At 41.8% G+C, this 24,320-nt stretch overlaps 1 protein-coding gene across 16 annotated transcripts in view; it reads left to right on the forward strand.

Annotated features, from left to right (window-relative positions):
* Window positions 1–24,320, forward strand: part of sorbs2a (sorbin and SH3 domain containing 2a) — a 76,318-nt gene that overhangs the window by 15,691 nt on the left and 36,307 nt on the right. For 9 of the 16 annotated variants that reach the window (XM_061678567.1, XM_061678554.1, XM_061678553.1 and 6 more), the window contains 6 exons: window positions 12,715–12,771; window positions 13,910–13,999; window positions 16,244–16,270; window positions 16,363–16,481; window positions 18,385–18,732; window positions 20,800–20,926. In XM_061678567.1, the coding sequence (XP_061534551.1) occupies window positions 12,762–12,771; window positions 13,910–13,999; window positions 16,244–16,270; window positions 16,363–16,481; window positions 18,385–18,732; window positions 20,800–20,926 (721 nt within the window). In that variant the 5' untranslated portion in view covers window positions 12,715–12,761. Of the gene's footprint in view, window positions 1–4,785; window positions 4,856–12,408; window positions 12,630–12,714; window positions 12,772–13,899; window positions 14,000–16,243; window positions 16,271–16,362; window positions 16,482–18,384; window positions 18,733–20,799; window positions 20,927–24,320 lie in introns of those variants that run through there. The other 7 variants (XM_061678563.1, XM_061678562.1, XM_061678558.1 and 4 more) reach the window with 6 other exon arrangements.

Raw genomic sequence — 24,320 nt, forward strand, 5'->3', positions numbered from 1 at the left:
AATCCTCAAGAAGGCTCTTAATGACTTCATATAAAATGTTCTCAAATCCAAACTTTTTAGTTAAAGATAAACAATATCTAAATCTTTGGTGGTATGTATTAGTAGGCTAACTTTAGCTGTCAGATAATTGTAACATATATATATATATATATATATTATATATACACACACACACACACACACACACAGTGCCACCACAAAGTATTCACACCCCTTCACATTTTCCACATTTTGCTATGTTACAGATTTATTCTAAAGCTGCTTTGAGTGTAGTTTTCTTTTAAAAAAACAAATCTACATAAAGTATCCCATAATGACAAAGTAAAAACATATTTTCAAACATTTGTGTAAATTTATTTAAAAAATGTAAACATTCAAACATAATAGTTACATATTTATACACACCCTTTACTATGACACTCAAACTTAAGCTCAGGTGTATCTGATTTCCACTGATCATCCTTGAGAGGCTTCTACAACTTGAATGGAGTCCACCTGTGGTAAAGTCAGTTTATTGTACATCATTTGGAATGGCACACACCTTTCTATATAAGGTCTCATAGTTGGTAGTGCATATCAGAGCAGAAACCAAGCAATGAAGTCTAAGAAATTGTATGCAGACCTCCAAGACCGGATTGTGTCAAGGCACAAATCTGGGGAAGGATACAAAAGAATTTCAGCAACATTGAAGGTCCCGAAAAGCACTGTAGTCTCGGTTATTCGGAAATGGAAGAAGTTTGGAACCACCGGGACCCTTCTTAAATCTTGCCGTCCAACCAAGCTGAGTAACTGGGGAAGAAGGGCCTTGGTCAGAGAGGTGAACAAGAACCCTATGGTCACTATGGCAGAGCTCCAGTGTTCCCTTGAGGGGATTGGAGAGCCATTCAGAAGGTCAACCTTTACTAACGCACGCCACCAATCAGGCCTTTATGGTAGCGACTGAAGCCACTTCTCACTAAAAGGCACATGGCAGCCCGCTTGGAGTTTGCCAAAAGGCACCTTAAGGATTCCCAGACCTGCAGAAACAAAATTCTCTGGTCTGATGAAACCAAAATAGAACTTTTTGGCCTGAATTGCAAGCGTCATATCTGGAGAAGAAGAGGCACTGCTCATCACCTGGCTAAACCATACCTACTGTGAAGCATGGTGGTGGCAGCATCATGCTGTGGGGCTGTTTTTCTTATGCAGGAACTGGGCGAGCAATCCGTAAATATAGAGAAATTCTTCAAGAGAACTTGTGCTCTGGAACTCAAACTCAGGTGTCGATTCACCTTGCGACATGAAATGACCCAAAGCACACAGCCGAGATGACAAAGGAGTGGCTTCAGGAGCAGCCTGTGAATGTCCTCGAGTGGCCCAGCCAGAGCCTGGACTTGAATCCAATCGAACATCCCTGGAAAGACCTAAAAATGGCTGTCCACCGACACTGCCCATCCAATCTGGCTGACCTTGAGAGGATCTGCAGAGAAGAACGGGAGAAAATGTCCCTTTATTTCTAAAGCAGGTGTGCCAAGCTCGTAGAGACATACGCAATACTTGAGGCTGTGATTGTTGCCAAAGGTGTTTCAACAAAATATTCAGCCAAGGGTGTGAATACTTATGTACCTATTATGTTTACATGTTTATATTTTCAATACATTTGCACAACTATCTGAAAATATGTTTTCACTTTGTCATTATGGGATATTTTATGAAGATTTAAAAAAAAAGAAAACTATACTCAAATCAGCTTTAGAATAAGTCTGTAACATAGCAAAATGTAGAAAAAGTGTAGGGGTGTGAATCTGGTGGCACTGTATATATAACCTTAACATCAGACAGACATCTTAAATTATCCTGGAAACTGTTATCTTCTATAGAAACTATGTGTTCCTTCTTTGCAATCTACTGTACATTCAATCCACTGGCACACTTGCTTTTTATGTTTTGCCCTCCACTCTCTCTGCTGCTGTCCAGAAGCCGTGTGTAGAAACGACAAGATGCCACAACTTGTCACATGTAATCCGTCTCCTTCCGCACCCTTAACTCCAGAGAGAGCGAGTCGCTGGGGTTGTCATTGCATAATTGCATTAGTGCTCCCTTTGCTCGTTAGCGGCTCTTGTGACGCAATCAGTCGAACACACGGCCTCTGTGTGGCTTGCGCCATAGACGGGTGGACCGGCGGGTAGGGGTCAGTGTATCGTCCTCCCCGGGGGGTCCGCTAATGAGTGGTGAGGTTGAACAAACAAGGCAGATAACAAGGACTTTGTTGAACGTGGCTGTTGTTCAGCTAGTGGCAGTAGTAGCTGATTAAAAACATCTAAAAACAAGCGGAGAAGATCATTGGATTGCTTTGGTTATACTGCCTTTAGATATACAGCATGCTGATTAAAAACCCGATCGACGACTAACGTTGTTTTTTGCATAGAAATTCTGTTTAGCATATCATTGGCACACCTACCCAAGCTGACCTCAAGAAACAAAAATGAATTCATTCACCAATAAGCTTTTTTTCAATATTGTTTTTTGTTATTTTATAGTTAGAGGCATCACAAAAGTAAAGAATATTAGCGTCAAAGTCACTCTTCTGCTTGACCTGTTTCTTTAAAAAAAAAAGAAGCTAGATTTTTCTGCTTTTTGGTCAGGAATCAATATTGTTGCCGGTGTAACCAACCCATGTTCTACTGCTGATTATTAAATAACGGGAAAAGCTAGAATCAAACTTTTTTTTTTTTTATTCTATGGCAGAACTTCGAAAATCAAACTAACTCCAACCCTGCAGTCAAATTTTCAAACAAAATTAACCTAAGAGGCTATTTAGATGCGTTTTGGTTAGCAACGGTTGTCAAATGGGCACAGCTGTTGAACACCACCAAAACCTCACAAAACCTCAACAAAATTCACAAGATTTCAGTCTATCCAGCATCAAAGGTTCAGGTTACTCCTGAACTTTAATATACTGACCTTATAATTTTAACAGTGGTAAACTTATGCGACTCACCACGTTATGTCCTTGCCATTAAAGTGACAGTTTCACTACTCTATTTTCACTGCACTGTTTGGTCAAAGACTGCAGTGTGTGCTCTAAATGCCAGCTCAGGTATCGCATACTTTCCATTGCATTGTGGTTGAACATTTACTATGTGGAATCATGGAGGGGGACAGAAAAAGCAAAACCTCAGTGAAATGTTTGACACTGGCTGAGCTACTTGGAGTGTGAAGTAGCAAATAAGGTCATGATTCTCCCTTCCCTTGCAATGATTATGCTTGGGTTAAGGTTCGGGTTAATCCTCCTGCCTCACAAGGGAATGTGATGGAGGACGCAGACATGTAAAATGCTAAAAACTCTCTATAACCAAGTGGAGTTCAAAGGATTAAAGGGGGGGTCTTTATTTCTAAAGCATTTTTGGAATAATATTCAACAATGTAAGTACTATAGCAATTTAGGTCAAGCAAAACTGGAGCATAAAACAAATTAAATAGGACTAGTATAAACAAGATTCCACAGAGACTGTTAATATGCTTCCTAGTGACTGCTGTTTTGGTTAGCAACTGAGTTCAAATGGGTTCTGCAGTTAACTGTTTGTTTAATGTTAGTGTGCTTCAACAATCGTATCTGTGAACTGACTTAATTGGTTAGTACCTGTTTAAGGGAGGCGTTTATTTGTCTTACTTTTTGTTTAACAATTTAACTTATGAAATTGTCATAAAAGTAAGGAGAAAATTGTATACTAATGTAAAATAAGCAAAATTTTGTGTGATTGATAAGCGGTTTTGAAAATGGATGGATGAATAAAAAATGGGAAATTGTAATTTTCAACTTTGCTTTGAACTCTTTCTTGTTCGCTGAGTAAGAGAGTTACTTTCGAGTCATCGAAAGGCCTGAATTTGCTGCGGTTTATCCAGCAAGTGCAATTTGGGCTCTGGTAGACCACAAAGAAGACCAGCATGCATAATCATATGCAAGTGTAATAACCGTGAGACTGTAAAATGAAAAAGTCACAGCTGCACGTGCTCAAAAACTTAGTGTGAATGAAAACCAGCCATGTGCAGTAGTTCACTTTATGAGGATTTTGACTGTATTATGTGACATTTTAGTTGTTCCGCTTTTGACAAAGCATCATTATAACGCCAGAACACCACTGAGACATCTTTGTTTTAATAACCGAGTGATGACGTCATCCTAGGATATTCAACTTTATGTTGACTTTGTTAGCCATTAACTATGACCGATTCTGAGTTCACTGACGAACAGGCCTCGCAGCCTGTTTTAGATGGTGAATCCAGGAAATGTCTAAATTTGACGCCATGCTCTGCCCACTTTACATCGATGCTCACAATTTAGCATCGCTCATCCATCGATATCTGCTTCCAATCGCTGCTCATTTGGTCAAATTCTTTAGTATGTCCAAAGGTAGAGCCCTGGAATTTGACAAAAATGGCTGCTTCAAACCACCTTTCTGTCAAATTTTGAGATTGGGCCCTTAAGTCATGTCTGTGGAACTACAGATTTGTTATGCTCTAGTTTTCATATGATTTTTATTTATTTATTTTCTGTTGAAATTTTGCCCCGGTTTTCATACATCGACTAAGTTTTTGTACAAAAACACACGACCCACCATATATTTCCTAGAATTGATGTGTATTCATGAGGTCATCGGAAGCAAAAAAAGAAAAAATATATATAAGGGATACAGACGGCAAGGCATATTCCACAATACAAGTTTTTATTAACAATGCAAAGAAATAACCCTTCTGGTCTGCTCTGCAAGACTCATACAATATCTGCATAACACATTCTGTCAGATAGGCTCCAGCACGCCTGCGACCCTTGTGAGGATAAGGCGGTACAGAAAATGGATGGATGGATGTTTTTGTAAGTAACGGTGTAGTTATTCTATCTAAATTGTATTTTTTGTTTCTATGTTTGGGTGTCTAGAACTGATTAATTTGATTTACATTATTTCCTCTGGGAAATACTGGTTTGGATTTCCTACGATTAAGTTTTAGTCAGACTTTCTATAACGTATTAATCATGAAAACCATGGTTCCACTGTACCTATATTTATATCAGGGTACAGGCCCTTTGCAAACAATTGGGGAGTTTTCAGGCACGTTGTTTATGTTGTGTACCATTTTCTTGTCAAAATGAGATTGGTCTCCACAAATTTCTTGCATGATGAAGGTCCCTCTCTGAAGAGATTTATATGTCAATCATAGGTAGTAAATGCACAATAAAGTGCCAACGTCAAAGGAAGTCTGCCGTTTTGGTTTGAATTGAGCATGGTCATTTTCAGGTGTTTTCAAAGAAAAACTTTTGTCCTATTGCTACCAAATTATAACCGTGTATACTTGACAAATGGGTGGATGTATTTATGTAAACGTAAAGAGGAGGCAAGAGTGAACATGAGAGATAAGCTATACAACCTCAAGGGTCCTGACCCCTGTGTGGTTCTGTGGACTGAGACATACCCAAAGGATGTCAACAGATTAAGCTCATTAGCAAATGTATTTTAAGACTGTGCCGACGAGGAACTCCAATGTTACACAGATGTTCCTGTGTTCTGTACTAAGTATGTCAGCTCGATATCACTGAAATCTTTGTGTAAAATCTTATATTTGGAATCCGTCAGGCCAATCATGTCCCCCAGGGATATGACATGGATGTCCTCAGAGACATGGCGGGTCTTCAAACTAGACGACAGGAAGAAAAACCTTTCCAAATAAGGCAAGAAGGCCTTCATTCTTTTAAATACGGCAATGCATCCCAGTTATTTTAGGGGATGCATTTTTGTGGTCAAAACAAAGCTAGGCCTGGGATTCAAAATAACTGGCAGATCTGAAAGTTATGTACACATAATAGATATGTTGGACGTGTAAAAAACAGAATACGTTTGCTCAAGCTATGACATGGTGGAGTTGAGTTATTGAGTTTTACGACAAGTTAAAAAAACTTACATCCTCATTCTCCGGCTACACACAATGCCGAAAACTAAAATTTGTCACAATTTAGCATCGCACATTTGTCTAGTATACGAGGTTCAACTTTGGTAGCAATCTGACAAACCTTTATATGGCATTGAGGGTTGAATTTTCAACAGAATTCCAATCATCAAGCCAATTGTTGAGTTCCTTGTTTTATAACAAGTCCTCAAACTTCGCCACCATGCTACGTCCACACGCAATAATGAACTCATCCATCGCAATTTATCATTGCCCCGCCATCTACTATATATAGTGCCTTGAAATACGAGTGACTTGACTTAAAACATTTTCTAGATACAAGCTGTCGTCGGCACGGTGAGCACTGCGTCCGCCTCACAGTTCTGAGGACCGGGGTTCAATCCCCGGCCCCGCCTGTGTGGAGTTTGCATGTTCTCCCCGTGCCTGCGTGGGTTTTCTCTGGGCACTCCGGTTTCCTCCCACATCCCAAAAACATGCTTGGTAGGTTAATTGACAATTCTAAATTGCCCGAAGGTGTGAATGTGAGTGCAAATGGTTGTTTGTTTGTATGTGCCCTGCGATTGGCTGGCAACCAGTTCAGGGTGTACCCCGCCTCCTGCCCGATGATGGCTGGGATGGGCTCCAGCACGCCCACGGCCATAGTGAGGAGAAGCGGCTCAGAAAATGGATGGATGGACAAGCTGTCGTTGGGGGGGCAAAACATTTTTTGCTTTGACTCAGACTTGATATACGAGCGCTGTATAATGGCAGTGAACTCAACTCAACTTCAAAATAAGTAGCACTTTGGCAAATAGTGAACAATTCTTCAGAAAAGAGGCTTCAAGCTATTGCCACTCCCAACTGAAGTTTACTGACAAACATAAAACAAAGAGAATTACACCTTGTGTATGTTTAAAAAAACACATAGCTTAGCCTTTTTATTCCGCTAGCTTAATGGTAATGCTAAATAGCATTAGCACCCCTAATAGAGCTCCAGTGGTGAAGCAACATGTAGACAGAAAATAGAACAGTACTCACAGTCATATTATTTATCCTCTGTGAAGAACAACTAATATTAGTGCAGTACTAATGAGCGGCAAGGATTTGAGACGTCTCAATGAACAGTATATCAGTTTGTCTGTCTGTCTGTCCAAGGCGGGCACACCAGAAAGAGCAGCACAATGGCCATTCACTTGACGCAGTGTGAGAAACTGTTGAATTCTAAGTAACTGTCATTACTGTATGTTTGAATGAAGTACAATATTATACAGTCCCATTTTTACTCATTAAAAAAATTTTAAAATCCTTTTGTTTTGGAGAGGGGGGGGGTAGGCTTGAACGGATTGGCATTTCGATTATTTCAAAGGGAAAAGATGATTTCAGATACAATGTTTACAGTGTACAGTACAAATTTAGTAGCAAATTTAGTAGTCTTTGAAGGGCCCTGGAAATGGCCAAAATTGCAGACTTCTTGTGTTTTTTCAGGCATGCGTTCTTGAGACTTTTTTGTGGGTCTGACACTCATGATAGACATGCTTATCATGTTTCATGATGCTAAGGGACACTTCAGGGGCTGGATTTTCAATTCCAAGGGTAGCTTCTGAACCATTTTTTTGGGGTTACAACTGCAACATTTTGACTCCAATGAATAAACAATGACAAACACACAAATCGTCCACTATTGAGGGTCTTCCATCTGTCCAGAATACCTTTACATGGTACAAATTTTTGTAGCAGACGGACAAAATGTCTTGAACAGCTTTGTTTTTGAAGGAGCCCTGGAAATGACCAAAATGAGCCGCTTCAAACCAAAATGGCAAAGTTGCTGTATTTTTTAGGCATGCCTTCCTGAGACTTTTTTTATGGGTCTTCTCGTGATACTCATGCCTGATAGATTTCATGTTCCTAAGTGAAACTGGCTTCGGGGGCTGAATTTTCCCAAAATTCCAAGGCGTGCTGCCGAGCAAATTTTTGCGTGTCAGACCCGCATACCCTAACCAAACCAGATTGCCATGGCTGCAAAATTTGGTGAGCTTCAGAAGGTGTGTTTAGGCTGTTCAATGGGTTTCCTCCAAGTCAGTCCAGCCATAACATTCACACCACAGACCCAGCTGCTGTGACGCCGCAGATCTGTCCCCAAGAAACACGATACTGTTTATAAGCTGACCATGATTTAGATTCCGACAGCTAGTGACGCCACCCTCATGATTTACCCAGTCCGTGTGTGTGTGTGCGTGTGTGTGGTGCTCAGAGATAGATTTACGAGGGACTGCGTGAGAAGGTGAAGATTGGGTCTCCAGAGGCTGAAAGTATCCCACAACACACGGCTTGATGTAGACTCAGCGTCTTATAAAATGTTCCGTACATTAAGTATTGATATTTTCTCCCCCTCTACTAGCATTTTATGTCCCGTCTCTTCATATAACTGACACTTCCTACAGAAAAAAAAACTACAAGGAGAGCCACCAAGGCTTAACAGTCCTGATTATAATCACAGTTAATTTTGCCACTACGAGTCATACCTTTGGATTGACAAATCAAAGAAAAAAATGTAAGCTAAAAAAATATTTTCTTTACAAAAGCAGAAAGAAAAAAATACTTTCCGGATCTGCATCTTTTTTTCGGATCCACACCACAATTTAATGGGTTCTTCCTCGCAGCTTTGCAAGTTTTGTGGAAATCGGTTATATAGCTACAATATCTCAGATTTGATTGTGCCTATTAAAACAAAATTCCCATTGGCAATAATGGAAATAGCATCAAATTGTTGCAATTCGTGTAAAACTAAGTACATTTTATATGAAGACGTTTCAAAAACAAAAGTGTAAAAGACTAAAAACGGCAACTGGCAAGGGGCTAATAAATTTTCTGCTATATTTTGGGAAAATATATGCGGTCTTAATATAGAGGATATATGAATGATGATGCTTCACACGGTATAAAAGTGCTGCTATTTGTGTTAGCGTGTGTAATGTGAATCTGCAACCGCGAGGTAGTCATTTGTGAATTCTGTGGCTGCTGGGGGAATGCTTTGTCACAGTCTATAGGCACCATGATGTTCTAATACGGTGGTCCTCTTAGCCATTTATACTCCTGTATGACGTTAGCCTCGATTTTTGTCTCAATCGAGGCTATAAATGTGTCAGCAAGCTTTACGATGTGCACGTTATCCCTTCAGTTGGTAACTGAGGCACTTAGCATTCATGTCGGAATACGGCCACATGCCTTTTCCCAAAATGAACCCCGTCGTAAGCCGACCTTTCAACATGTCAATCTGTAATGAGGCTAGCAGTTTATGTGCTGTACCATTTGGTAGCATTTTGGCTTGAAGTAGCCATTTTAGGTTCATTTTGGCCATTTACAGCTGTCTTTTAAAACAAAATTATTCTAGAGATTTCGTCCGATTCTGACCAAATTTGGACCACGTTGGCCGAACAGATAGCTGACGTTAAATAGCCGATTTGAGTTAAAAACTCAGTTCTACTAGATCAACTGTGTTTCCGTGTCGTCTTTGTTGCAGTTACATTCAAAATGGGCGGCACGGTGGCTGACTGGTTAGAGCGTCAGCCTCACAGTTCTGAGGACCGGGGTTCAATCCCCGGCCCCGCCTGTGTGGAGTTTGCATGTTCTCCCCGTGCCTGCATGGGTTTTCTCCGGGCACTACTCCCACATCCCAAAAACATGCATTAATTGGAGACTCTAAATTACCCATAGGTGTGACTTTGAGTGCGAATGGTTGTTTGTTTGTTTGTGCTCTGTGATTGGCTGGCGACCAGTTCAGGGTGATAGCTGGGATAGGCTCCAGGACGCCCGCGACCCTAGTGAGGAGAAGCGGCTCAGAAAATGGATTGATGGATGGACATTCAAAATGTACCCATATTTTATAGTCTAGTTCAGTGTTCCCCAACCTTCTTCGCACAACGGACCGGTTTAGAGTAAGCATTTTCTCCATTGTTGGCGCGATCGAGGAGTGGGAGTCAGAGTTGTTGTCGGCAGCCAGACCAGACTGCAGTTCCGTAGCTCCTCAATGAGAGTAGACTTTTAACTCCGTAAAAATAAGTTCTGCCTGTGTCGAGCAGCAATCTACGACTGTATCTGTATCAGTGCAGGCTTGGTGCGTGAGAGATAAACCCGTATCTAAAAAGGAATCCTGATATAGTGTTGTTTCGTTTGCGAACGTTTCGTTCAAAAGAACAAATCTTTCCAGTAAACGTAATGAACTGAATTAGTTTATGAAATTATTTTGTTCTTTGAGCTCTGCCGCCGTTAGCCAGCCCGCTCGGACTGGAAACAGAAGCGTTCGAGCCGGCTGGGACCGGAAACGGAAGCGTTCTGTGCAGTCTCGACCTGTCAATTGAGACGCGTAGCTGTTGCGGCGGAGAAGATACGGTCAATTTTCAAAATAAAACACATTGACACACGAATTGAAATACAACAGAAATTATATAAATTGCTCATTCCTTCACTGCGGACCGGTGGTTGGGGACCACTGGCCTAGTTCATCCAGGTTAAATTTATATTTGGTAGGAGTCACAAGTGAGTAGTCCAACAAAATAGTCTCAAAAAGCCATTCCTGAAAAGACAGGAATTCTTCCATTTTCATTTAAAGCAGCCGTTGTATGGTGATTTTGGCCATTTCCAGGAGATCTTCAAAGGCAAACTTGTCCTATAGATTTGTTTGCCTTTTGAACCATCCATACCAGACGCTGAAAAGACACGAGATGAGACTAAATTACGAAAGATTTCAGTTTCTATCATTGTGTCTTCATTCCAGGTTAAAGTGCATGTTTTAGTAGGAGGTTGTGAACCCTGAAAATTGTCTTGGTAGCCCCTGCAATTTTAAAAAAAAAGCCAGTTTCGGTTACCAGCATGAAATTTAGCAGGCTTGACTATCATTAGTAGACACACAAGAATATTTAAAGAACCCATGCCCAAAAAGATACAGGATGTCTGCCATTTTGGTTTGAAGCGGCCAGTTTAGGCTCATTTAGGCTGTTTCCAGGGGTTCTTCAGAGCCGAACATGTTCTAGAGAGTTTGTCCAATTGCGACCAAATTTTAACATGTATGCTAGACAGATGGACAATGCTGAATTGCGAAGAATTTGAGTTTTCATCATTGAGTATGGGCGAAGCTTGGCCGTGAAGTTTGATGTCTCGCCATAATAAATGTGTTCCTCACCCCTTTTTTTAGTGCAGTATTTATCTGTCACCACAAAGTCAACAATGAAACTGAGTGTCACAACAATGTTAGCCATGTGATACATGTCAGGGTCATTTACGTACATAGCAAGCAATGTGTGATCCCTGCAGCAGTCACTCTAACCTGTCACATTATAGTATGTGCACGTTATATGCTACCATGATATCCCACTCACAGATACGGCGGGCAGCCTCCGCTGGGCCTTTTCGGATTTCAATTTCAGCCATACTGGCTGTGCCACCTTTAGCTACACATCTTCTTATAGCGAGAGAAAAGAGTAATGGGGGTGATGAACATTGCGTTCTTTATCGGCTTCCTGTTTGACCCATATGCTATGGCAAAAGTCAAACACAAAAGAGGTAAAATAGGAAAAAAATGTAACCGCTAAATTGGAATCCAATGCATTTGGGTGGCCATTTTAGTGTTATTTTGGCCTTATCCAGAGGTCCTTTAATGACGAACTTCTCAAACAGATTTTGTCTCATTGCGACTAGATTTGAACGCTACATTACTATTCCAGTGTATTCCCAACCTTTATTCAGCCAAGGCACATATTTTACATTGAAAAATTCTCATGCCACACCACCAGTCAAAAATGTCACTAAAACTACTCTAAATATACTGAAATAATGAGGATCTCGTCTGAATTTACGAACAAATTTACTTACCCAGTGTGAAATCTAGGCTAGTTCAGTTAGCTATTATTCTGTTGTATGAATGGCAACAAGTGGATTTGGTTAATTATACCTTCTGCCATCTAGTGGAAGAGCATTTAATTGTTCTGCCTGTCACTATACATTGTTGGCCTAGATAGATGAATACATATATGCTATTTGTAGTAAATAAATAATAATTTTTGGACCAATGAAGTGAAATTGGATCATTTTCCTCGGCACAGTGGTTGGGATTTACTGCAATAGATGGACAGATGACGTTAAATTTTTAAGAATTAGAATTTTCACGTTATTGTTGCAGTCCGATTTAAAAAAAATAATAATAATAATAAATGTATGTCCTTTTATTTATTTTTTTTACACCAAAACACAGATAGGATAGAGATAGGGTGAGAAGCTCAGTCATCCGGGTGGGGCTCAGAGTAGAGCCGCTGCTCCTCCACTTTGAGAGGAGCCAGATGAGGTGGGTCGGGCATCTGATTAGGATGCCTCCTGGACGCCTCCCTGGTGAGGTGTACTGGGCCTGTCCCACCGGGAGGAGACCCCGGGGACGACCCAGGACACGCTGAAGAGACTATGTCTCCCGGCTGGTCTAGAAATGCCTCAGGATCCCCCTGGAAGAGCTTGATGAAGTGGCTGGGGAGAGGGAAGTCTAGGCGTCCCTGCTAAGGCTACTGCCCCCGCGACCCGACCTCGGATAAGCGGAAGAAAATGGATGGTTGGAAACAGAAATAATTTTTTTTGTTGCTGTTTTTATTTTTTAATTAAAAGAAATCTCCCAAAAACATTTGGTTTAATTTTGAGTGACATCGATCATCGTGCTTCCACTCACGGTATTTAATTTAATTTCCACTTACACACTACTTGAGATCCATTTAAATCTCATTTAAGATGTGTATTTTGTTGGTGTTTTTGCAGGAAGGTGTGTTGCCTAGCGTTGAATCTCTTAAGAAGTGCTCTCCAATATGAATACAGGTATGCATAAAATGTCATCCAGTCCATTCATTTGAACCATAATGTCTTTATATTGGTATTATTTGGACCCTCTTTTCAAAGCAGTTAGTTTGCAAGTGTAATTCCCCACTCTGGCATTGGTCCATATTGGGTTCAGTGATATTTCACTGAGAACCTGTTGCTCTCTGCCTGTGTGATGTACTCCACCATGAATACTTTTCCAAAGCTACACTTGGCAGTCGTCCCGAGCAGACTTCAAGACTACTTCATCTTTAAAATCTACATGCCCAGTCTGCCAAGGCTCAGGTTGTTTACGCCGACAACAGCCCAAGAGAGTTGGCGCACCCCTATACACGACACCACAACCACCCAGCACCACCCCATCCCCACTCAAGAAAAATTCTAAACAAGCCCTGTAGTGTATACCTACATTGATTTTACATCATGAAACAGCCCTCCCCAAACCTTTACGTCATGCTTCTCCCCTTTCAACACCCCAACTGAGTTGGTGCACCACCACACCTCGAGCCCACCAATACAACTGTAAAAAAACCTGTTTAGTCTATACCTACATTGATTTTACATCATAGAACAGCCCTTCCCAAACTTTATTATAAGCCCTACACCCCTTGCAACACACCGACAGAGGTGTCCCACCCCTATCCCTTGCATCTTAACTCCAAAACCATACTCAAGAAAATAAGTAAAAACAAAGCCTGTTTCGCATGCTCCTACATGCGTTTTACATTGTGGAAAGAGTCTGTGTTTTAGGTCACACAACCCCTCGACAGATTTGGTGTACCCCTCTCCTCTGCACCACAACCCTTTAACCACACCCCTCTCCTGCTAGCATGCTGCTGTTGATTTTACATTGTATACCAGACTTTCACAGACTTTGAGCCATGCACTCTCTTCAAGACTCAAACAAAGTGGGTGTACCACCACACCTGACAACTGGCCCAAAAAATCTAAACAAACCCTGCTGGTGTTTACCTACCTGTATGTGTGTGTGTTTTTTTTTCTTCCTCCTCCTCCAAGGAGGTCAAAGAGAATGGAGAATCATTACATGAGCTAAATTGCATGTGCTTTATTTGTTGCATTTGTGTGTATCTGTCGTGTGTTTGCCGTGCATGTGACCACCCGGCTGTGATGTTCTCAGATAGTGGCGGATGTGCTCGCAAAAGTGTGGCTGTTACGCTCACGCTCTCGCCCATGAAGAGGGTCCAGAGCTCACCCAATCTGGCCTCAGGTACTAACACTTGCACGACCCAAATTGATGTATCCTTTTTGAATACAGAACAAGGCTCCCACCAATGTATGGGCCAATTTTTTTAATATAGCTGCTTGTGCAATGTTGACTGCTCTTATTTTTGCAATGTTATTTTGTTCCCTTTTGCTTCATATCATCAACCTTTAGGGGTTATTTTTAGTTCTAAATCATGTCATGCTGGTCGTTAAACTTAGGACAGCTCCCATATGTCATGTTCTTCGACAGCCCCTTGTGGTTTCCTCCTATTTATATAATAAATCTTCGTGTTTTTTTTCCCCTCAATTCCAGTGCTTATGTTACATGCATTGGCTCATGGGTGGCATTTACAGTATTACTAGGAATGTATCATATTTTCTCCTAATACATTCATCCATCCATTTTTCTATAGCTCTTGTTCTCATTAGGTTCACAGGTGAGCTGAAGCCTATCCTAACTGATGTTGGGCGAGGGGATGGGGGGAAAACCCTGGACTGGTCACCAGTCAATCACAATGGACAAACAACAATTGAATATTTGTCTTCAATTAACTTACATGCATGTTTTGAGAATCTGTGAGGTGGCCAGAGTACCAGGAGAAACCCCATACAAGCATGGAGAAAACATTGCAAACGGCACACAAAAAGGATAGATTATAACCCTGAGATTCAAACCCCGAACTTCAGAACTGTAAACCAGACATGCTAACTACTTGTTCATCATGTTATCCTTTTGCTGCATATTTTTTTTTAAATAATAAAAAAAAAAGAAGAGGAATAGAGTTTGCAATGTTATGGTAAACTGGATCTTAAAAATAATTATTCTGGAGAAAAATGCTTAAGTAATCTAGCTGCAAGGAACATAAACATGGACCCAGACAACATTGTATAGCGGCCACATGTCAGTCTACTGGAATGCTTATCGATGTTAAAGATGCCGTTTCCACAAAACAATGTAACACTCTATCCTTTAATTTGTCCAACTATTTGAGGAAATATTTTATTTACAGTAGGTACAATATACAGGAAATACATATAAATGAATGTTACATAGAAATGAATATAAATGAATGTTACATAGAATTACTTGTACAAATTTTGTCAGACCAAAGTTTTTAGGGTCCAAACAACCAGAGTCATGCACCTGCAGGATTTAGGAAACAAAAAATCAACAACAACAAGCCACAATCAAGAGTGGGGATTTAGTCTTGAAAGAAAAGGGCCATGTTGCAACAAAAGCTGTTTCAGTGCACTTTATTCAGGGTCACTTAAGCTGTGTTGGATTTGTTGTGGTGCAGTGTTGGAATCTGGATTCATTGTTGCAAATTTAGTAGAACCTCTAATGTGTAACACCCCCTGAAATTGATATTTTCCATTGAATTCCACCAAAAAATGTTACTTCAAACATTGCCCTTAAAGTTAATACGGTGATGTCTCAAAACACTCTTATCTCAAATCGCCTTTCACCATTGAAATGAATGGAAATACTGAATCTGTTCCAGCCTCCCCACCAAAAAACACATTTTTGCTATTCGTATTTTAATGAGAAAAATACCCCTCTGTAATGGTAATAAAAACATACAGTGAGGGGTTATGTGCAACCAACTTCCGCATTCGGCAAAACAGGACGAACCACTTCCTTCCGGTTTAGGTAACTAAAGGCCGGGACAAAGCACCTGTAGAAATATTACATGTCTACAATATAACGTTTTCAAAGGCTACCAAAGATGACCATATCCCATGTTTAGCCAGTGTTTGTTTTTACATATATCATATACATAAATAAATGATGTACAGCGGAGGCTATGTGGTTGCTTTAAATACATGTGTAATTCTCTTTGTTTTATATTTAGTTTGACAGTATTCTTCAACTAAAAGTGGCAATCAGCTAAATGCCACTTTTTTAAAGAATATTTATGAATTATAGCTGCCAATCTGCTGCTTGTTGTGAAGTGAATTGAGTAATCTGCCACCATAGAGCTCGTAAGTCAAAGCAACAAAAAAAAGCAATCGATGAACTACTGGTATCTAAAAAAGTTGGGTCCTTGTATCTCAAGGTACCACTTTAAAGATTTTATGATGGTCTGGAATGGATTATATCGCTTTCCATTGTTTCCTTTGGGAAAAATGTGTTTTAAAATGAAACTAATTGTATTCATCCCACCATTGAACTGAATTTCCTTGCAATCTTCCAGATAGAAACTTTGATTTTCGTGACGTGGTGTCTCTCTGTCTCTCTGTTCCCCAGGGAGTGATCCTCACTCATCAGACTTCAGTAAGTCTCTTGCGTTTTATGCACGGTCTCTTCAGTGATCACTGTTGATCTTGTGTTTGTCTACTGATGCTAATCAAACCAACCCAATCCAGATTCTTGGCGGTCTCGCAGTGCAACCGATGGTCTTAAGAACAGCGACACAATCAGCTCGTCACTGGCCGCCAAAGGCTTTCGCAGCGTCAGGCCCAACCTGCAGGACAGAAAGTCACAGGTAAAACGTCTGAAATGGAAATTGACATATTTTGGCTTTGATATCCGTTTTTTTGTCTTGAAAGGAGTTCATGTGATGTGACTATAATCGTACTGTTTTTCTTTTTTTTTTTAACTTTGATTTGATCCATAAGGATGACAATCACGTACTCTCTCCCCCTTCACGAAGAGATAGTTTCCATTACACTCCCACCAGACCTGACCCATCGGCCTACAGTTCGCTCACCATGCTTGCTAACGACCTGAGCACCGGAACTAAGCTAACATTCTCCCACAAAGAGGAAGCGGTTTTAAAAGAGTCCTGCACTTTTAGTAGCACTTCTTCACACTCAAAAACCAGCGCTAACCTACTACAACTTGTACCCAGTGTCCCGAATGACGCTTCAACTAATGCGCAAGCTCAGGAACGTAAAGTATCCTGCCTGACACTGACCCCCGTCACCATCCCAGACCCGCCTGAACACCTTAACTTTGAGACAAGAGGTAGTCACCCGCCCCCTACTACTGCGCCCCACCCGACCACCCGTCCTCAGCCCTCCACAAGGACCTCCTCACTGTGTGTCAAATTGTTCCCGGAAAGCCTGAAACATCCAGAGCCTTCAAACAAGCCCGCGACGATCCAGATTCAACCACTATCAAGTTTAGATCCAGCTCAAGACTTGAAGTCTCCTCAAGCTGTCCCACCAAGATCTTCTCCTGCTGAGCTGTTGGTACAAGAAACAGACAGCACAACTCAAATTTAAGATGACAAATAATACATCACCTTGGTGGCATCAAGGTGGAAGAAAGAGCAACACACACCCTCACTTGTCATTAGTAGACAATATCCTCTCTTTCCTGGGTGCTGTGTGATAGGCCAAAGAGGGATAATTTTGCGGGATATCTACAGTATGTAGTATGTGAAATCTTATGTATTGCCCTTTTGTTTTCATTCTTGGTGCTGCCATACAAGCAAGTAAACTAACTGGTTCTTTTTATGTGTAAGCAGCTGGTCTGACCCACTACTCTGTATTACATTTAATGTGTGAAAGTCAGTGTGAAGTACATTATATGGACACGGCTGATCAGGTTGAAACGCTAATAGTTAACGTATAGAGTGAATAATAATTTGCTCTTTCGATTCAAATGGAAGACCGCCCGGTGACTGTATTAACAGGGTCTGAAAAGCCAGCCAATCATGGCACAGTCAGACTAAATGTAAACAGATGTCACAGCGCAGAAAACTAAATGCAAACTGCAATCAGAAATTACATTGACATGTACAGTACCTTTTCTATAGCCACGTTTCCACCTAGGTTGTATTGTTCAGTTCAGTATGGCGACCTAATGAAAATACTTACCTGCCAGTTCTTATAGCGATGCAGCTAATGCAAACTTGCAAACTCTGTGAGGCACCTGATCTACTGCAAATACTCATCTGCACGGTCTTACAGGTGTGCAGCAAGTGTGGACTCTGCAAACTCTGAGAGACACTTAGATATTCAATTCTTCAACATGGAAGTAACACATTTCTGTCAACCGATTGACAGACATTGACCGCCCTTACACAAGCATTTGTACGACTATGCACCAGCACCCTCTGCAGATGAGTACCGCAGCAATGCACAGTCAGATTGACCCTAAGTGACGTTATTAGATTGACTGTGGCTGTCTTCATTTCCATTTTCTCCAAGGTTTTTGTCAGCTTCGTGAACCACTACACTACCAATTGGTCCCAATCCTTGTGTCCATGTAGTGTATTTGCACTTAGACTAACAAAGCCTTTTCCATCCACAGCATTAATCAATGAAGACCCGCTGCAGCGTCATGACACTTCACTGTGTTATTTCCACTCATGCCTTGTGACAGCACTGCTAATGAGGAATGCCACTAAGCTTTCTTCCTTCCTCCCCCCTCATCACCAGGGCCCCGTCTCCCTTGACTCAACAGCACGTCACTCCCCCTTTCTCAGCCACAGCTCCGAATCCCTCAACTACCTGTCGGGCCTAATGTCCAAGGGGCTGTCACCCAGCCCGTATGTCGCTACCGTCACCACATCGCCCCCCGCCTCTCCCGTGACGGTCTCGGCTCTCAGCCACTACTCCTCCTCCACGGCGGGTCTGCTGGACGAATTGCAGATCTGTAGCCTGGACTCGCCCAGCGCCTCGCCCACGCCATCGCCCACCCTCAGCCACGTCTCGGTCTTCACAGCCGCTGCTGCTGCTGGCCCCGACGACGCGCTAACAGCCGCTGCAACAGCCAGTGTCACTAACGTAATTATTATCCCAGCAAGTCACCACCGCATTTACCCAAAACAGACGCTCTGCCAACTCACTCGGATAGCCACACCGCCATGTGTTGCTTTTATCTGCCACTAATTTTCTGTTCTAAACTACCTGCTTGATTCCAGACTTTAGCCCACCACCCTGTCATTGCAACGCCTCTCCACTCAAAGCTCTGCTCTGTGTTCCTTTCTGTGTAACGCTCCAGTTCTAACACATGCCTTTCTATTCTGGGTTTGTATCATAAATTCAAAAACCAAGAAAGGAAAATTACATCTAAGTCGCATGTTCAATCCTAGCCAGTCCTACTTGTCATCTAATGGTGCAAGCAGACCACTTCTTTAACTCCTAAATAAGTATTTAGGGTATATTCCTAAAAGGTGGCCTCTGCTGTAAGACGTCATTCCCTAATTGGGTACATTATCCACTCACTCAGGTTTCTACCAAACCTATCGCCATACAGCATTCCAGAATTTCGTTCAGGATAAGTGTAGTTTCTACCTAAACTAAATATGCATCAACACGGTCGTACAACCATGCTGCAAGTGCAGTAGTACCCACCAAACCGAACGGCATACAGAAATCCAATATTTCCTTCAGGATCAATAATGTGTGTTTAAAAATTGTCTTACAGCAGTCCTGCAAGTGCAACTATGAAGCAAACCTGTGTTTCACGATTAAAAAGGTTTTGACCTAACAACAAACGGGATCAACTCAGTTCAGAATCAATAAAGTTTAAACCTCACAAAACAAATGGAATTCCAGAATGTACTTCAGGATCGGTAAAATATCTTCCAACTTGGTCTTATAGCATTGCAGAAAGTGTGCATTTTGTGAGGTAAAATTTCATTTCAGGATCAATAAAGTTATTTACCTAAAAACAAATAGAATTGGAGAATTGTGTTCAGGATCCATACAATTTCTACCTTGCGTAAATGCTCATCCGCATGGTCGTACAGCTGTGCCGCAAGTAGTACCTACCTAAATGAACGGCAAACAAGATTCCAGAATTTCCTTTTGGGATAAATAGAATGGCAGTCGAACAAAGACAAACAGATTGCCAGAATTTACTTAAAGGATCAATAATGTTTCTACCAAACCTAAATACTCATCAGTATTTACTATCTTACAGCCATGCTACAAGTGCAGTAGTTGGCCTATACCTAACTACAAGCAGAATTCCAGAATTTTCTTTTAGGATCAATAAAGTAACAAACAGAATTAATGAATTTTGTTCCTGATCAAAGTATTTACCTAACATTAATGCTTAGCAGCATGACCTAAATTCCATGCCGCAAGTATGGTACCATCTATCTAATGACAAATGGAATCCCAGAATGTGTTAATGATCAGTTGTCAATAAATTTTCTACCTTACCTACCACAATTTCCTTTCAGAATCAATAAAGCATCTACCTAAACTAACCTAAGTACTCATCAGCATGCTCTTAAAGCCATGTCGCAAATGCAAACTGTGCATTTACACATCCATTCCCATTGCAACATGGAAGTAACAATTCTAGCTCTGACCTGACACAAACATTTGGATAAATAAAGGCCTCCTCTCAAATGAGCGCCATGCCTCACTTAAAAATGAATGCCAGCTACTCTCTGCGGTTGAGTAAACAAATGTGCCATTCACTATTTGAGGAAATACAGGATGTCTGAGATGCTATACACAGAAATTCAAGCTTTTGGTGCCTCTTAATCTCATTGTCACCAATAGAAGTAGAAATGCATTGTAGTTGTACTTTTCATTTGGCAATACTATCATCAGTGACTAACGCAATAATTTTTTAAATGCCTTTTTAATGTGAAATAATGTGTTGCTGTCTTACATTGGATGGAAGAGCTTCCTTCAGAGGAGCCTTCCATCATGTCCACTGTGTGTGTGCTTGACCTCATAACTAAACTCAAGGAAGAATTGTATGTCTGTTGACTATTGCTGTTTAATTTTATGACTGTCCTCCCAGAATCAGCCCTCCGTCATTTTTATAGCACAAAGAAGTTGTAAAACTACCATTTTCATTGATTATCTTGTTTGTGGCACCCCTCACAGGGCCAGGTGCTCTCTCATGCCATGAATGGGGGAACGGTGCATGCACCGAGACCGCTTTCGCCACCATCTTACCCGCCGCCACCCACCTCGCTTCGCACCGGACTCCTGAGGCAGAGCCAGAGCTCTGGTGAGATGCTTACGAATGACGAATAATCAGAATCATCTTTATTGACCAAGTATGTTAATACACACAAGAAAGTTGTCTCTGGAAGTTTGAGCCACTCTCGTATGACAACAAACAGCCGTGATGCCAAAATATACATTTAGGACATAAAAACACAATGAAAAGGTACCAGTAATGTGGTACTGCTGATACAATGACAATTGTGCAAATGGCGCTGAGTCCATCCATCCATCCATTTTCCTTACCACTTATCCTCACTAAGGTCGTGGGCGTGCTGGAACCTATCCCAGCTATCTTCGGGCGAGAGGCGGGGTACACCAGGAACCGGTCGCCAGCCAATCGCAGGGCACATACAAACAAACAACCATTCACACTCACATTCGAACCTACAGACAATTTAGAGTCGTCAATGAACCTACCATGCTTGTTTTTGGGATGTTGGGGGAAGCCGGAGTACCCGGTGAAAAGACATGCAGGCACTCAGAACTGTGAGGCAGATGTGCTAACCAGTCGTCCACCGTGCCGCCTGGTGCTGAGTTGTATTGTATTAAAGTCAGTGTTTTCTTTTTCTAATACAATGGTACCTTGACTTACGAGTTTAATTTGTTCTGTGACCATGCTAGTAACTCACTCGTATCTCAAATCAACGTTCCTCATTGAACCTCCCAAAAATATATTTTTTTAAATTTTTATTAATAAGAAAAATAGCTATGCACAGTAGTGTTTGAACCAACTCGTCGATGAGTCAACTTTATTATTCTGCATCGACGTTTAAATCTTGAAGTTGCTAATCACGTGTTTTTAGCAGCTCATCTTCCATTTGGCAAATTTACAGAAGAATTTTGACTTGCCCACCTGCTTTTTTTCGCCGAACTAAAACGCTCTGTGGAGCAGGGAAATGTCAGCCCAATAAGGCGACACAGTCTTCGTATATCTGCGTGGGTCCGAAAGTTCAACAGTAAGAAGATGATGGATGAGAATAGTTGTTAACCTCGCAAGCTTCGGATATTCCATTGCCGCTAGTCTTAAAATATTATTAAATATAATACATATAAAATATAAATATAATAGTCTTAAATATTATTAAATATTAATACTAGACGAAGTAGTTCTGAGCATCTCAGACAGAGAGAGAGTCGTGATTGGTGCAGATTGTCATGTTGGGGAAGGAAATAGGGGTGATGAAGAAGTGATGGGTAAGTACGGCATCCAGGAAAGGAACCTTGAGGGACAGATGGTGGTAGACTTTGCAAAAAGGATGCAAATGGCTGTAGTGAACACTTTTTTCCAGAAGAGGCAGGAACATAGGGTGACCTATAAGAGCAGAGGTAGAAGCACGCAGGTGGATTACATCTTGTGCAGACGATGTAATCTGAAGGAGGTTACCGACTGTAAGGTAGTGGTAGGGAGAGTGTGGCTAACCAGCATAGGATGGTGGTGTGTAAGATGACTCTGGTGGTGGGGAGGAAGATTAGGAAGACAAAGGCAGAGCAGAGAACCATGTGGTGGAAGCTGAGACAGGACGAGTGTTGTGCAGCTTTTCGGGAAGAGGTGAGACAAGCTCTCGGTGGACAGGAGGAGCTTCCAGAAGACTGGACCACTGCAGCCAAGGTGATCAGAGAGGCAGGCAGGAGAGTACTTGGTGTATCTTCTGGCAGGAAAGGAGAGGAGGAGACTTGGTGGTGGAACCTCACAGTACAGGAAATCATACAAGGAAAAAGGTTAGCTCAGAAGAAGTGGGACACTGAGAGGACCGAGGAGAGGCGAAAGGTATACATTGAGATGCGACATAGGGCAAAGGTAGAGGTGGCAAAAGCCAAACAAGAGGCGTATGATGACATGTATGCCAGGTTGGACACTAAAGAAGGAGAAAATGATCTATACAGGTTGGCCAGACAGAGGGATAGAGATGGGAAGGATGTGCAGCAGGTTAGGGTGATTAAGGATAGAGATGGAAATATGTTGACTGGTGCCAGTATGGCATGTGGTACTGCATGCAGAAGTCTAGAGTGGCAGAGAAGTATGTTAGAATAATACAGGACATGTACGAGGGGAGCAGAACAGTGGTGAGGTGTGCTGTAGGTGTGACAGACGAATTTAAGGTGGAGGTGGGACTGCATCAGCCCTGAGCCTCTTGCAGTGGTGATGGATAGGCTGACAGATGAGGTTAGACTGGAATCCCCGTGGACCATGATGTTAGCAGATGACATTGTGATCTGCAGGGAGCAGGTGGAGGAACAGTTAGAAAGATGGAGGCATGCACTGGAAAGCAGAGGAATGAAGATTAGCCGAAGTAAGACAGAATATACGTACATGAATAAGAGGGGGTCGGGGGAAGAGTGGGGCTACAGGGAGAAGAGATAGCAAGGGTGGAGGACTTTAAATACTTGGGGTCAACCGTCCAGACCAATGGTGAGTGTGGTCAGGAAGTGAAGAAACGGGTCCAAGCAGGTTGGAACGGGTGGAGGAAGGTGTCAGGGGTGTTATGTGACAGAAGAGTCTCTGCTAAGATGAAGGGCAAAATTTATAAAACAGTGGTGAGGCCAGCCATGATGTACGGATTAGAGACAGTGGCACTGAAGAGACAACGGGAAGCAAAGCTGGAGGTGGTGGAAATGAAGATGTTGAGGTTCGCTCTTAGGTGACCAGGTTGGATAAAATTAGAAATTAGCTCATCAGAGGGACAGCAGAGATTCGATGTTTTGGAGACAAAGTTAGAGAGAGCAGACTTCAATGGTTTGGACACGTCCAGAGGAGAAATAGTGAGTATATTGGTAGAAGGATGATGAGGATGGAGCTACCAGGCAAGAGAGCGAGAGGAAGACCAAAGAGAAGGTTGATGGATGTCGTGAGGGAAGACATGAGGGCAGTTGGTGTTCGAAAGGAGGATGCAGGAGATTACAGGCTTACGTGGAAAAGGATGACACGCGGTGGCGACCCCTAAAGGGACAAGCCGAAAGGAAAAGAAGAAGAAAGAAGAATTGCTATGTTATCCAATTTGCTGCACATTTCTTTTGATAATTTTTATCACTTTTTTGATAACCTCTGCAGGCGCTTTCTTTTGTTGTCAGTCTAATAAAGAGTTAAATACAACAACGAAGATACAGTATCCTACCTTACTTGTGTTGCATGTTGCACGGTCAATGATGGTTACACAACGCAAGAAGCACAGCGCCGATCTTTCCACTTATCTATTGTGTTTCTTAACACTAGCTTTAGCAGTTTCCCTATTCTTAGCAGCCATTTTGACTATTTAGCCCTTTGTTTACTTGTTTAGCAAAGGTTCTACACACCTACTTCCTTGTTAATTCATAAACAATGCGGCTGCTGCTCGCATCTGTGATTGAGTGAATGTGCGTCCGCGGAACTTCCGCCTAGTGACAACATGCGCGGCTAA

This window comes from Phycodurus eques, chromosome 6 (genome assembly GCF_024500275.1).
Source record: "Phycodurus eques isolate BA_2022a chromosome 6, UOR_Pequ_1.1, whole genome shotgun sequence".
In the NCBI taxonomy this organism is placed as follows: domain Eukaryota; kingdom Metazoa; phylum Chordata; class Actinopteri; order Syngnathiformes; family Syngnathidae; genus Phycodurus; species Phycodurus eques.